This window comes from Heptranchias perlo, chromosome 5, assembly GCF_035084215.1.
Source record: "Heptranchias perlo isolate sHepPer1 chromosome 5, sHepPer1.hap1, whole genome shotgun sequence".
Taxonomy (NCBI): Eukaryota; Metazoa; Chordata; class Chondrichthyes; order Hexanchiformes; family Hexanchidae; genus Heptranchias; species Heptranchias perlo.
Window position 1 is genome coordinate 40,773,767 of NC_090329.1, and position 14,191 is coordinate 40,787,957.

General features: G+C 41.3%; 1 protein-coding gene across 5 annotated transcripts in view; it reads right to left on the reverse strand.

Annotated features, from left to right (window-relative positions):
- Positions 1–14,191, reverse strand: part of rock2a (rho-associated, coiled-coil containing protein kinase 2a) — a 203,307-nt gene that overhangs the window by 51,230 nt on the left and 137,886 nt on the right. For all 5 annotated transcript variants that reach the window (XM_067984276.1, XM_067984274.1, XM_067984272.1 and 2 more), the window contains 5 exons: positions 12,830–12,965; positions 8,358–8,449; positions 5,214–5,460; positions 1,388–1,494; positions 821–980 (listed from right to left, as the gene is read on the reverse strand). In XM_067984276.1, the coding sequence (XP_067840377.1) occupies positions 821–980; positions 1,388–1,494; positions 5,214–5,460; positions 8,358–8,449; positions 12,830–12,965 (742 nt within the window). The remainder of the gene's footprint in view (positions 1–820; positions 981–1,387; positions 1,495–5,213; positions 5,461–8,357; positions 8,450–12,829; positions 12,966–14,191) is intronic.

A 14,191-nucleotide genomic window follows, 5' to 3' on the forward strand; every position in this document is an offset into this window, starting at 1 on the left:
CACTTACTCACCTCGCCAGTACTCATCCCGCCACTACCACTCAACACAATCCTCTTACAATCTCATGACTCTATCTCATACCCTCTCATGCATCTCTTTCACAGTCAGCCTCACTCAACCTGCCACGACCTGTGCTGCAGCCACAGGGCATGCATCACATATGTGCAGTAGGAAGCGTAAGGCAAACGTGTTGTGAGCATGAAGGGGATGCACAAGGGTGTTTGAGGGTTTGTCATGGTTTTTAACTTATATTTAATTTCTGATCAACTCACATCACATATTATATTGGCACCACTACTGCCACATCTTTGCGAATATTGTCTGGTTTGTGCAATAATGCCCTTTCCTGAGGATCACAATGAAGACCCACACCTGATGCCACCCATTGTGTCATTGCAAAGTGGGTGTAATCCACCAAGCCAGCAGCTCATCCACTCCAGGGGAATTTCAGTTCTGAGGTGGAGAAGTGTGCTGGATGAGACATGGGCCCAAACCTGAGCATACAACTGACTGAACCTTCATGCCAAAATGAGTTCTACTAGATTCCAAAGAACTAAACTTAAAAGCAAAGGCACGCATAGATTCAAAAATCCCGACATCAATTTTCTCATAAGGAAATTCAAATCTCAAATGGGAACAATCTGAGAAAAGGACTGAAACTTTTCATCTGCACTTCAAAAGGTTTGGTCCAGCTATATTGCATTAATTGGTCTTATTTAATGGTGTAGCAGGCAGGCTCAAGGGCCGGATGGCTCACTCCTGCTCCTATTTCTTATGTTCTCAAGCTCAAGTGACTTTCCTTAGCATTTTTATATCTAACCTTTCATGGCTTCCGATTTTGCTTCTTCTATAGACTCGTAGATCTTATTTTTGTCTGCTAGCCGTGCCTTGGTAGCTTTGTGCTCTGCTTCTTCCTGCTCCAGACGCTGCTGTATTACTTTCTGCTTGTACGTCATGTCTATTTCCATGTTATTCTTCTCCTGCAAATAAATCACAACAGAGAGAAAGTAAGGGTTGATACAGGAAATAAGCTCCTGAGAAAGATACAAATGGAAACTACTACAGTACAATACTACACAGGTAAGCGCAACAGATAAAATCGTATACAATATATATTGACATATACTTACACAACATATTAGAAGTCACACATCTTATTCAAACATCCACGTTAAAGACACTATATAAATGCAGTTTCTGATAAGTCAATAGCTAGGTCAACCATTATACTGTGTGTTCAAGTATAGTCATATATCTGCAAAATGCTTATGGTTTTCAGAGTAAATTTTGGTCAGTTAGATTTTACTTAAAAAGGAACAAATGCACCTGAAAAAAGGCACAATGTATGGGATTAAGTTATCAAATTCCAAAAGAAAAACTGTCCCACCTTTTCCAAGTCAGTTAGTTTATCTTGCAGCTGTCTTTTCTCCATTTCAGTTTTAGCCAGGGAGCTCTTGCTGCTTTTCAGTTCATCTCCAAGTGACAAAATCCGACCTGTAAATAACTTTGATTAGTAAAAGCTCAATAAAATGTTGATGCACCAGCAAAATGAAAGAACTATTCCATGGGAACAATAATTTCTTCCAATCTAAATCCTCATTTCAGGTTCGCTAATTTTATACCCTTGTCCTCTGCTTAAAAAGGATAAGTCAGATAACCTGTTTATTATCAATGTCTGTCAACATTTTAAGATCTGCACTGAGTCTTCTCAGTGTATTTTTTCCTCTAATGAAAACAATTCCTGTTCTGAGTGCCTTTTCACAACTCAGAGCATTTATGCTACTCTTGATTCAGTATCTGCAGTTTTGGGCTTGCTACCTTTCTTACTTTTCTTTCAGGCATTTTTTCCCCATTTTTATTTGAAAATATGGTACACAATTTTATGATTAAAAGTCCTTGCCAGAGACCTATGAACCTATAAATTAGGATCCACTACAGCAGGGGAAATTACTTTTCAATGACTTACAAAAAATGCTCAGTGGAAGGCATTGCATTAATTTTCTGCTGTTTCTTACCCAAATCAAAAGGTTGTGGGTTCAAGCCCCACTCTAGGACTTGAGCACATAACAGGCTGACATCCAGTGTAGTATTGAGGGAGTGTTATATTGTCAGATGTACTGTCCTTCAGATGGGATGTTAAACCCTGTCTGCTAGTTGTGATGGTTCAGATGGATGTTAAAAATTCCATGACACCTTTTTTGAAGAAGAGCAGGGAGTTCTCTGATGCCCGAGTCAACAACCTCCCTCATCCAACACCACTAAAAACAAATTAACTGGTCATTAAACTCATTTGCTATTTGTAGAATCCTGCTGCACAGATTGGCCACCATGTTTTGCTACAAAATAATAATGATGGCATTTGGAAAAAGTAACCCATTGGTTGTGATGCACTTTGAGACATCCAGAGAACATGATAAGGCGCCAAATAAAGGCAAGTTCTTTCTTTCTTCTGCCTAGCCTTTTATTATACAATTCACACATGAATTCCACTGTTTCTGCTGTCAAACTGCTAGTCCAACATCCAGTCTTGGATGAACTGCAATTTCCTCTAGTTAAATATAAGACTCCAGCCACCATCTTCTGTCCCTGCCATGAATTCAGTACCCCTGCCACTGATTCCATTCCTCTCTCTGTCCACTGTCTCAGATTTAACCATACTATTCACAGCCTCAGTGTCCTATTCAACACCGATCTGAGCTTCCGACCCCATATTCTCTCCATCACAAAGCCCACATACTTCTACGTCTGTCACACTGCCATCCTCCCTCTTGCCTCAGTCCATATGATGATGAAACTCTCATCCACTCCATTGTCATCTCCATACTCTACTATATCAACGCTGCCCTGGCCAGCCTACCATCTTGCATGCTCTGTAAACTTCAGCTCATTGAAAACTCTGCTACCCATATCCTATCCTGCATCAAGTCCCACTCACCAATTACTCCTGTCTTTGCTGACCTACACTGGCTTCCGGTCAACCAACCCCACCAATTCAAAATTCTAATTCTCACTTTTAAATCCTTTCATGGCCTCATCCCTCACAATCTCTGTAACCTCCTCCAGCCGTTTAATCGAGAAGAACTCTTCGTTCCTCTGTGCTTTCTTGTGCATCCTCCCCCTTCGCCCCAACATTGGTGGCCAAGCCTTCAGCCGTTTAGGCCCACACTCTGAAATTTCCTCCCTAATACCCTTGACCTCTCCACCTCCTTGTCCTCCTTCAAGACCTTCCTTAAAACCTACTTCTTTGACCAAGACTTTGGTCATTCCTCCTAATATCTTCTTCGTTGACTCGGCATCCATTTTTTTCTGATTTTGCTTCTGAAAAGCCTTTAAATGCTTTTCTACATTAATGGCATTATATAAATGCACATTGTTTTTGTTATTGTGAATTTATATGTGCAGCAGGCCTGCCAAGCTGCCAGAATGTTGCTTAAAACAATGGTAGGACATGAGTCATTTGCTACAATTTGATATTCAGTGGAGATTTTAGCATGTAGGCGGGAATCCATCCGGGGGGGGCGCGTAGGGTTTGAGGGTCAACTAACCAGGGTTGGGGGAAAGGTTTGGTCATCAGGGAAGGGGTCAATCAATCATCGGGGGGGGGGGGGCGATGCGATGATTGGGTGGGGGGGTTAACTATCGGGGAGAGAGGTTCTGGGTGGGGGAGTCTGGTCGCATCAGGTGAGCTTGTTGAGCCTGGGCGAGTGCGCCTGCTCCTATGGCCCATAAGCAGTGCAATAAAGACACTCCTTCATGGACGCAGCCCTTTTTGCCTGCTTTCACCTGACGAGAATCAGAAGCGATGAGAAACCCGTGCAGGTAAGGTTAAACTTGTTTTACCTATTTAATATACAAAAAAATGAAGTGCCACAACTATTGCAATGAAGTACATTACCCCTTTAACAATCGGCCCACCAGCATTAAGTGGGGAGGGGACTTCCGGGCTTCTGATGTGCATGCCCATCCAAACGCGCCTGGGTTGAAGTTGGAGCTGGGTTGCAGTCCCACTTCAAAACAAAAGTAATTTTTATCTCCCACTCGCTCGCAACCCATCTGTTCTTTGGGGTTAAAATTATCCCCCTCATCTCAGCTATCTAGAGATTGTGCATAGTAGAACCAACCACTTTCCGACAAACCTGTGGGAAAGATAGGGTGATATTGACACTTCCACAGAACTCTTAGGAACTGAGTATAGACCGATATTTGCAAGTCACTGGCCAGGTCACTTGCTTGTCCCTCCAAACAAGGAATGGTATATGATGTAATGTAGAGTGGGAGAGAAGAATAAATTTAAACACCTTTATTCAGTATTTAAACTGAGGAAGTCTTGAAAAACTTATCCTTTTGTTAGTCTCACCTAGGGTAAGTTACTCTTTTGTTGGTTTGTTAATATAAATATGGCAAATGATACAGAAATTTCTAAGAAGGGAACTGATGTTGGTTGAAAAAGCTGAAGGGTCAGTCAAAATGGGTTTGTGGGGAATGTTAACTTGGGCTAAAAACAAAACAATAGATTATGGTAACAGGATAGCTGGAAGTCTGGTGTAGAAAAAAGGCCCATAAGAGTTTGATCCAATCTTAAGGCAGATAGGGCATCTATCAAAAATTAGAATCAATCATGTTTTGAAGATGTAATATGAACTGTGAACTTCTGAACAGTTTTGTGTTTAAGGGACACTTATTATAACTTCACTCTCAAGAATTTTGAGAAATGTAATTTATTTGAATGGAAATAGTTATAGAATAACTACACCCACTGCCTTGGTTTCAAAGGAAGAAATGGATACTTGGACAAGGTCCTGGAAGTCTGCTAGGACCTGCAGAACCATATCCCCGCAAGAGTCAGATTTGAGAGAGGAGAAAAAAAAAATTCCCAAGTTTTTCCTAATATTGAATGCCTTATAAAAATTCAAAATATATGCAATAAAATTCTGGTAGCTGAGGTCTAGTAGTTTTAGAACAGTGATGTAATTATAACTACAAGCATGATGACCTCTCTGTTACCACATACATATGCTGAAACCCCAAAGTGCCCTACCAGCAATTTCAAGTTTCAGCAATATTGTACAACCAAAGAAAAGTAAGTCACACTTGTCTCAGTCATTTATGGGGGTAAAGGATTAAACTGGTAAGAATTCCCCCAAGTTATTTTTTTTAAAGAAGAATTAGAGATAGTAATTGAAGCTGGTCTTGAGTGTTTTTATCCCCCATACCTTGTAAATCACTGATAATCTCAGAACCATGAGAGCGATCTCTTCGTTCAGCTTCTAGTGCTGACTGTAAACTTATGTAGTCCTTTTCAAGTTTGAGTTTGGCATTATCCAATGCAGCATTTTTGTCTTGCAATTCCCTGTTGTTAGTCTCCAGCTGTCCTAACTGCTTTGATAATTCTGTTTGGTTCTTTCGTAGTCTCGCTGCAGTTTCAGATTCAGTCCTCAGTAGGGCATTAGCTTCATCCAACTAGGTTTCATGTAGATAAAAAAATATACATAGTAAATTAACAAATATAGCCTATAATTGAATACACCTTCCATACCTCACTATCTTGAGGTGGGGGAAAATGTGTACAAAATATCTCACGTACAAACATTTGTCAGTTCATCATCTGGCTATACATATTTATTATACATAGAGAATACATAAATTTATAAAGAAAATGATTAAAAGTAAAACTCAAGAGTTGGATAAAAGGCCTGACTGTACAGTAGTCTTTAATAAAGGATGACACTAGAGGGTGCTCTGCGATGGATTTTCCCATCTACAAGGGGGTGGAAGACTGGTATGGTTGTTAAGTGAAATCAAATTGAGCTAGCTTTTAAACACTGATCTGCAAGTGCTGCATATCAAACAAAATATTCTGAATATCACAAATTAAAGCTGCAATGTGAGTGTTCTGACACCAAAATTGCTGCCCAAGTTCAAATAACCTGCCAACATTCACTGTTAAGGCTCATATGGGAAAGATGATTACTTGAACAATGTACCAAAGTGTAATCAGCACGTGGAACTGCAGATTAGCAGTAAGTCAACCACCTCAAAAGAGAGGACAGGAGAAAATTGGCAAAAAAAATTACAGCACAGATTGCAAAGAGAATAATGAAGATGACTTGAGAGACCAAACTTAAAAAGAAACTATCATTGAACAATCTCGATCCTAAAGATTCAAACTTACAATATGCATGTAACTGCCATACCCCTCAATGAGAATTTTATTTCCAGTATTTTTAACAAAATGACATCTGATTGCTAGCATATTGATTTTGTTGATTAAGTAAAATGTCAAACTTCAAAGCTTCCGTATATTTATTTTTTAATGTAATGTTTGGAAGCTGACAATTTAATTAGCCAGCACAGTCCACACTGTGATGGTATTTTCTCATTATTAAATGAGAAAGTTGCCAAGCAAGTGGAAATCTGTTCTGATATATGTCCAAGTCAGAATGGTGTGTGACTTGGAGGGGATCTTGAAGGTGACAGTGTTCCCATGCACCTGCTGCCCTTGTCTATCTAGGTGGTGGAGGTCGGGGGATTGGGAGATGCTGCCGAAGAAGCCTTGGCAATTTGCTGTAGTGCATCCTGTAGATAGTACACATTGCAGCCACGGTACGCCAATGGTGAAGTGGGTGCATGCTTAGTCCTGGATGGTGTTGAGCATCTCGAGTGTTGCGACAGCTGCACCCATTCAGGCAAGTGGAGAATATTCCATCACACTCCTGGCTTATGTCTTGTGGGTGGCAGAGAGGCCTTGGGGAGTCAGGCGGTGAGACACTCGCCACAGAAAACCCAGCCTCTGACCTGCTCTGATAGCCACGGCACTTATGAGGCTGCTCCAGTTCAATTTTTGGTCAATGATAATATCCAAGATGTTTATGGTGATGGTATTGCTATTGAATGCCAAAGGGCGGTGATTATGCTCTCTCTTGTTGGGGATAGTCATTTCCTGACACTTGTGTGGCACGAATGTTACTTGCCACTTATCAGTCCAAGCCTGGATGTTGTTCATGCTGCATGCGGGCATGGACTGCTTCATTGTCTGGCTGATTGTGAATGGAGCTGAACACTGTGCAATCATCAGCGAACAGCCCCATTTTAAGAGAATATAATTGATGAAGCAATTGAAGATAGTTGGGCCTAGGATGCTTCCCTGAAGGACTCTGCAGCAATGTCCTACGGTTGAGATAATTGGCCTCCAATGATCACAATCATCTTCCTTTGTGTCAGGTATGACTCTAGCCATTGAAGAGTTTTCTCCCTGATCACCATTGACTTCTGTTTTACTAGGGCTCCTTGGTGCCACACTTGGTCAAATGTCTTGATTTCCAAGGGCAGTTACTCTCACCTCACTTCTGGAATATATTTCGTGTCCATGTTTGGACCAAGACTGTAATTAGGTCTGGAGCAGTGTGATTCTGGCAGAACTCAAACTGAGCACTGGTGAGTAGGTCAATGGTGATAATGTGCCACTTTAAAGCGCTGTTGACAATTACTTCCATCACTTTGCTGATTATTGTGAATACGCTGATGGGGTGGTAGTTGGCTGGGTTGGATCTGTCCTGCTTTTTGCGGACAGAACATACCTGGACAATTTTCCACATTGTCAAGTAGATGCCAGTGTTGTAGCTGTACTGGAACAACTTAGCTAAGATCTTCAGTACTACAGCCGAGTTATTGTGGGAGCCCATTGACTTTGCTGTGTACAGTGCACTCAACCATTTCTTGATGTCACATGGAGTGAATCGAATTGGCTGAAGGCTGGCATCTATGATGGTGGGGACCTCACAAGGCGGCCAAGAAGGATCATCCACTCGGCACTTCTGGCTGAAAATGGTTGTGAACACTTCAGGCTTGTCTTTTGCACTGACATGCTGGCCTCCACCATCATTGAAGATGGGGGTGCTCATGGAGCCTTCTCCTCCCATTAGTTGCTTAATTGTGCACCACCATTCATGACTGAATGTGGCAGACCTGCAGAGCTTTGACCAGATCAATTGCTTGTGGCTTAAATGCAGCTAAACAGGCTAGCAGGTGCATTTTAGCCCAGGAAAGTAATGAATAAGCAATATAAGAAATCTTAAAGCTCCATTTTATTTATTGAAACAAAGGAGAAATGGTTTGTTGTTTTGATGTAATAAACCTATAAGATTTTGCTATAATGGAACAGAAGCTCCACTGGGGACAAAAATGGAAAATGTCTAGCTGCCATTTCTCGATGTTCAGAAACCTTACTAAAGTCACAAAAAGGTCAAAAAAAGTATCTTCAGACAGGTACCGTAAATACAGTCTTTGTTAAATACTTGAGTTCCACTGTCTCAAACTAATTTCATAAAATTACTTGCAAAAAAGCTTGTATAACTAACCTGTCTCTGTAATTGAGCCATTTTCTCATTTGATATTTGAGAGTTCTGATTCCTTTTCTTTAGATCTTCAAGTTGGTCCTTCAGACTATTAACTGTGAAGCACAATTTTGTTATGAGTACCTAATAAAATTACGTATTTCAGCCATGCTAATCATCTGAAAAGTAAGCGATGGACACAGACATTCTGCTCTTCTATACAATACCAGTGTGTAACTTTGGAATATGCTTTAATTTTAAACATCAATTTAGAAAGAGGGCTTCTTGTATTGTTCCAACAGAAATTTCAGCAATTCAAGCTACTCCACAAACTATTCTATACGGTCTTGCACTCAGTGGTATATACCATTCCTGAGATGGTAGGCAGTCTTTGGATTCCTCAGAGTTTGAGAATGTTACCACCCTCCCCCCACTCTCCTCCCAAGAAAACCTCACTTTGTGGCTAAATCTTACAAGATATTCAACAAAGAAAAAGACAATAAACATAAAAGCTTTAGGAAAGGAATCGGGACATCAATTCATACTTTTCAATTGGTCAACAATTTGGTAATTTTCATCGAGCATCAAGCAGTGCACAGTTGAGATTAATTCAATTGAAGATCCTCCACAGATTCCATTACTTTCCAATAGCTAAACTGAGTATTCCCCACAGCGGTATTGGCATTGGAAAGCCAAAGAAGGTACCCTCTTGTATATACTGTGGCACTGTCCTAAATTCTCCCTTGTCTGGAATGTGGTAGTGTGTACCTTAGCCAAGGCAGACAGGGTAGACATTAATAATGATTCTAAAATAGGTTTAGATTGTTGAAAGTTAAAGCTCAGTGTTCACAGAATGATTGTCAGCAATGTTAGTAGCTTTGAATTTATTATCATGGTAAGCAACCAAAATGCCATCTGTGCACTTCTATTGGCGAATGCAGTCCCAAATAACATGAATACAGAGCGCCTAGTGTTAAATAGAGCAAGAATCTACAGTCAAGAGGCCGTGTCATCCTTAGCTCGATGACAGCACCTTTGCCTTTGAGTCAGAAGGTCGTGGGCTCAAGCATCACTCCAGGTACTTGAGCGCATAGTCTAAACTGACATTTCAGATCAGTACTGAGGGAAGACTGCTCTGTCAAAGATGCTGACTTTCGAATGAAACATTAAATGAAGGGCCCATCAGTCTTCCCACTTAATCGTAAAAAATCCAAGGAAGAGATGGGGATATAGTATCAGGAGTAGGTAATTCAGCTACCTCTGCTGTTTTCCTTCTTTCCTTACCAGACCAACCCTTCCCTCAATCCCCCCTTCACTCTAGATCTGAACCCTCATCTCTCTAGTTTCTCCCCTGAGCTCATTTCATTCATGAAACCCACCTCCTGTGCTCTTGGTCCCATTCCTAGTACACTCCTGACCACCCAACTTCCTTTCCTGGTCCCTATGTTAGTTGATATTGTAATACAGTTCCCTTTACTCAGTTACTGTCCCTCTCCCGTTCAAAACCACGACCATCACCTCTCCTCAAAAAAAAAACACTCTCGAGTTCCTGGTCCTTGCAAACTACTGCCCATCTCCAACCTCCCTTTCCTTTTCAAAGCCCTTGAACATGTCCCAGATCACAGATCAGAGTACTAAAAGAGGTAGCCATGGAAATAGTGGATGAATTAGGTGTCATCTTCCAAAATTCTATAGATTATGGAACAGTTCCTGCAGATTGGAGGGTGATAAATGTAACCCCACTATTTAAAAAAGGAGGAAATGAGAAAGCAGGGAACTACAGACCGGTTAGCCTAACATCAGTAGTAGGGAAAATGCTAGAGGACATAAAGGATGTGATAACAGGACACTTAGAAAATATCAATGGGATTAGACAAAGTCAACATGGATTTATGTAAGGGAAATCATGTTTGACAAACCTACTGGAGTTTTTTGAGGATGTAACTGGTAGAATAGATAAGGGAGAAACAGTGGATGTGGTTTATTTGGATTTTCAGAAGGCCTTTGATCAAGTCTCACACAAGAGGTTAGTGTGCAAAATTAAAGAACATGGGATTGGGGGCAACAGACTGGCATGGATTGAAAATTGATTAACAGACAGGAAACGGACAGTAGGAATAAATGGGTCTTTGTCGGGGTGGCAGGCAGTGACTAGTGGGGTACCGTAGGGATCAGTGCTTGGGCCCCAGCTATTCACAATATATATCAATGATTTAGATGAAGGAACCAAATGTAATATTTCCAAGTTTGCTGACGACACAAAACTAGGTGGAATCATGAGTTGTGAGGAGGATGCAAAGAGGCTTCAAGGCCATTTAGACAAGTTGGGTGAGTGGGCAAATACATGGCAGATGCAGTAAAATGTAGATAAATGTGAAGTTATCCACTTCGGAAGGAAAAACAGAAAGGCAGAATATTATTTAAATGGTGATAGATTGGGAAATGTTGATGTACAAAGGGACCTGGGTGTCCTTGTACACCAGTCACTGACAGCAAACATGCAGGTGCAGCAAGCAGTTAGGAAGGCAAATGGTATGTTGGCCTTCATTGCAAGAGGATTTGCATACAGGAGCAAGGATGTCTTACTGCAGTTATACAGGGCTTGGTGAGACCACACCTGGAGTATTGTGTGCAGTTTTGGTCTCCTTACGCAAGAAAGGATATACTTGCCATAGAGGGAGTGCAGCGAAGGTTCACCAGACTGATTCCTGGAGTGGCAGGACTGCCATATGAGGAGAGATAGCGTCAACTTGGCTTGTATTCACTCGAGTTTAGAAGAATGAGAGGGGATCTCATTGAAACGTATAAAATTCTGACAGGGCTAGACAGACTGGATGCAGGGAGGATGTTTCCCCAGGCTGGGAGGTCCAGAACGAGGGGTCACAGTCTCAGGATACAGGGTAGGACATTTAGGACTGAGATGAGGAGAAATTTCTTCAGTCAGAGTGATGAACCTGTGGAATTCTCTACCACAGAAGGCTGTGGGGGCCAAGTCACTGAATATATATATATTTAAGAAGGAGCTAGCTAGATTTCAAGACACAAAAGGCATCAAGGGGTATGGGGAGAGAGCGGGAATACGGTTTTGAGATAGAGGAACAGCCATGATCATACTGAATGGGGGAGCAGGCTTGAAGGGACAATTGGCCTATTCCTGCTCTTATTTTCTATGTTTCTATCCGTGACCATCTCTCCCCAACTCAGTGTTTGAATCCCTCCAATCAGATCTCTGCCCCTCCCATAGTACTAAAATGACCCGTACCAAATTCACAAACGACATTCTCTGTGACCATGGTGCAATATCACTCCTCATCCTCCTCGACCTCTCTGTAGCCATTGACGTGGTCAATCACACCATCCTTCTCCTTTCCTCGATTGTGGTAGGACTTGTCTTGCTTAGTTCTACTCTTACCTTTCCAATCAGAGCCAGAGCATTTCTAGTAATGGCTTCTCTCCCTGCCTCAGCACCATTAACCTGGGAGCTCAACAAGGATCCATCCTTGGCCCACTTCTCTTCCTCATCTACAAGCTGCACCCAGCAACATCCTCCATAGACATGGGGTCAGCTTTTGACATGTATGCTGACAACATCCAGTTCTACCTCTCCACCACTTCTCAAACCCTCCACTGCCTCTATCAGGCAGCTTGTCTAACATCCAGTCTTGGATAATCTGTAATTTCCTCTAGCTAAATATTAGGAAAACTGAAACCCTCATCTTTAGCCCCCAGCATAAACACTGTACCGTCACCACTGACTCCATCGCACTAATTAACCACTTTTCAGGCTGAACCAAACTATTTGCAACCTTAGCATATTGTTCGACCACAAGTTGAGCTTCCTATATCTTCTCCAACATAAAGTCTATCTGCTTCCACTTCCATAACGTCACCCACCTTGGCGTATCTGCACGAAACTCTCATTTCACGTGTTTGTCACTTTTCCAGAATTGACTATTCCAATGCTCTCAGGACTGGTATTCCATCCTCCACCCTCTGTAAATCTATATCCTTGTGTTTAAAGCCCTCTTTGGCCTTGCACCTCCCTACATCCGCAACCTCATCCAGTGTGATAGCCCCTACCCACGAATTCACTGTTCCTGATTCTGGCCTCTTGGGCATTCTCCCCTTTCCTTGTCACACCTTCAGCCACCCACTCTCTGGAATTCCCTTCCTAAACCCTCTGCCTCCACTTCCCTTTCTTCCTTTAAGACCCTCCTCAAAGCCCACCTCTTAGACCAAGTTTTCTGTCACCCCCCTGCTTTAGTGCAGTGTCTGTTTTTTCCCCCCTTGTGCCTCTGTGAAGCACCTTGGGATGTTTGTCAACATAAAGGTATGATGTAAATGCAAGTTGGTGTTATTGAATCATTAGCATTTTGATTTGTGATGTTAATGTTATACATGTTGGGCTGGATACCAGCCTGCTTCATTCAGTTGAAAGTTGGTTGAAATAATTTTTGGTTCAATATAAAATATAAATGTAAATAAGGGCTACTTACCCTCATTTTCTAGGCCACGTTTTTTATCTGCTTCCATTTCAGCTTTACGGTGATATTCTGCATTCTTGTGCTGAAGAAGTGCCTTTTCCCGTTCCAATTGCCTTAATGCTGATTCGACATCTTTCCTGCAAGTTACCTAAAATTGAGAGGCTTAATTAGTAAACAGGATCTTTTGTGTATATGGCAAGTGTACACCCCTTTTCCAAAATTGGTGGTAGAATTTTAAAAAGACACTTTTAAAGCAATTTTACTTTTGAATTATTTACCATGTCATTTACATTTTTGATTACATTCTAACTTTCTAATAATAATCATCTAAAATGTAGAAAAACAAACACTGGAACATGCAACAAAGTGAACAAGTCGATAAATCTGGTGCAAACTTAACTACAATTCTCCCCTTCCTATTTTTAATTTTAAAAGGATAATCTGAGGCACTGCCCTCTGCATACAGCACAGCAGCACAAAACAAAGATATGGCAAGGAAACTTATTGCAGGAATTATGGATTACATTTTCATCCTCAGCGCCCCTAGTACCTGGAGCCCATATTGGGATATCAGACAAGCACTCCACTATTTTCCATCCATTAAAATGAACTCTCGAATTCCCATTATGTGTTCCTAGCATGCAAACCTCTAAAGACAAAAATGTACCCTCCATGGCTCATCTACGAACTGGAATGAATATTGAGAGAACGGAAGTATATGATGTAATATTTGCTACCCTGCATACTGTAATAATTTCTTCAGAAATTGTTCCTCTTACAAGTTTGGCTGGTATACGCAAGCTGGTTCTATTTCAGACTTCTAGTGCAGAATTGCAACTTATTTTACCTATTTGAGATGCTGCAGAAAAAAATCTTAATGTAATAGAAAGAAAATACCTAGGAATCTAAAAATATTAGTGGAGTGAAGTGCATTCAAGTTTTTCTTTCCATAACATTTACCTATTTTCTCACATTTTTCTTTCTCCCCACCATTCATTTTTCCTGAATATGAGGAGTGACTACAGTCCACTTCTACGTCTTTGCCAATGCCACAATGCTGAGGAGAGTGCCGGAACAGTCAAAGGGACTGCCCTGTGTTCTTCTCCTATTTGTGGCCACCTACTCATCATCTGTGGGCAGTGACAGACTTCCTGCTTTGAGTCTCCCTCCAGGACCCACTGAGATATGGGATGTTGACGGAGCGAGGATGCAGTGCTACATCCTTTTTAATTAAAAAAGCAGTAAGTGATTATTATTAGGAGGCACTATTATTGAGGTTACATACAACGTGAAGTGACCTTAATAAAATCTAATAGGCCTACTGGTTTAATAGGTTCAGATTTATTCCCACTAAACCTTCTCTTCTTGGCTCCC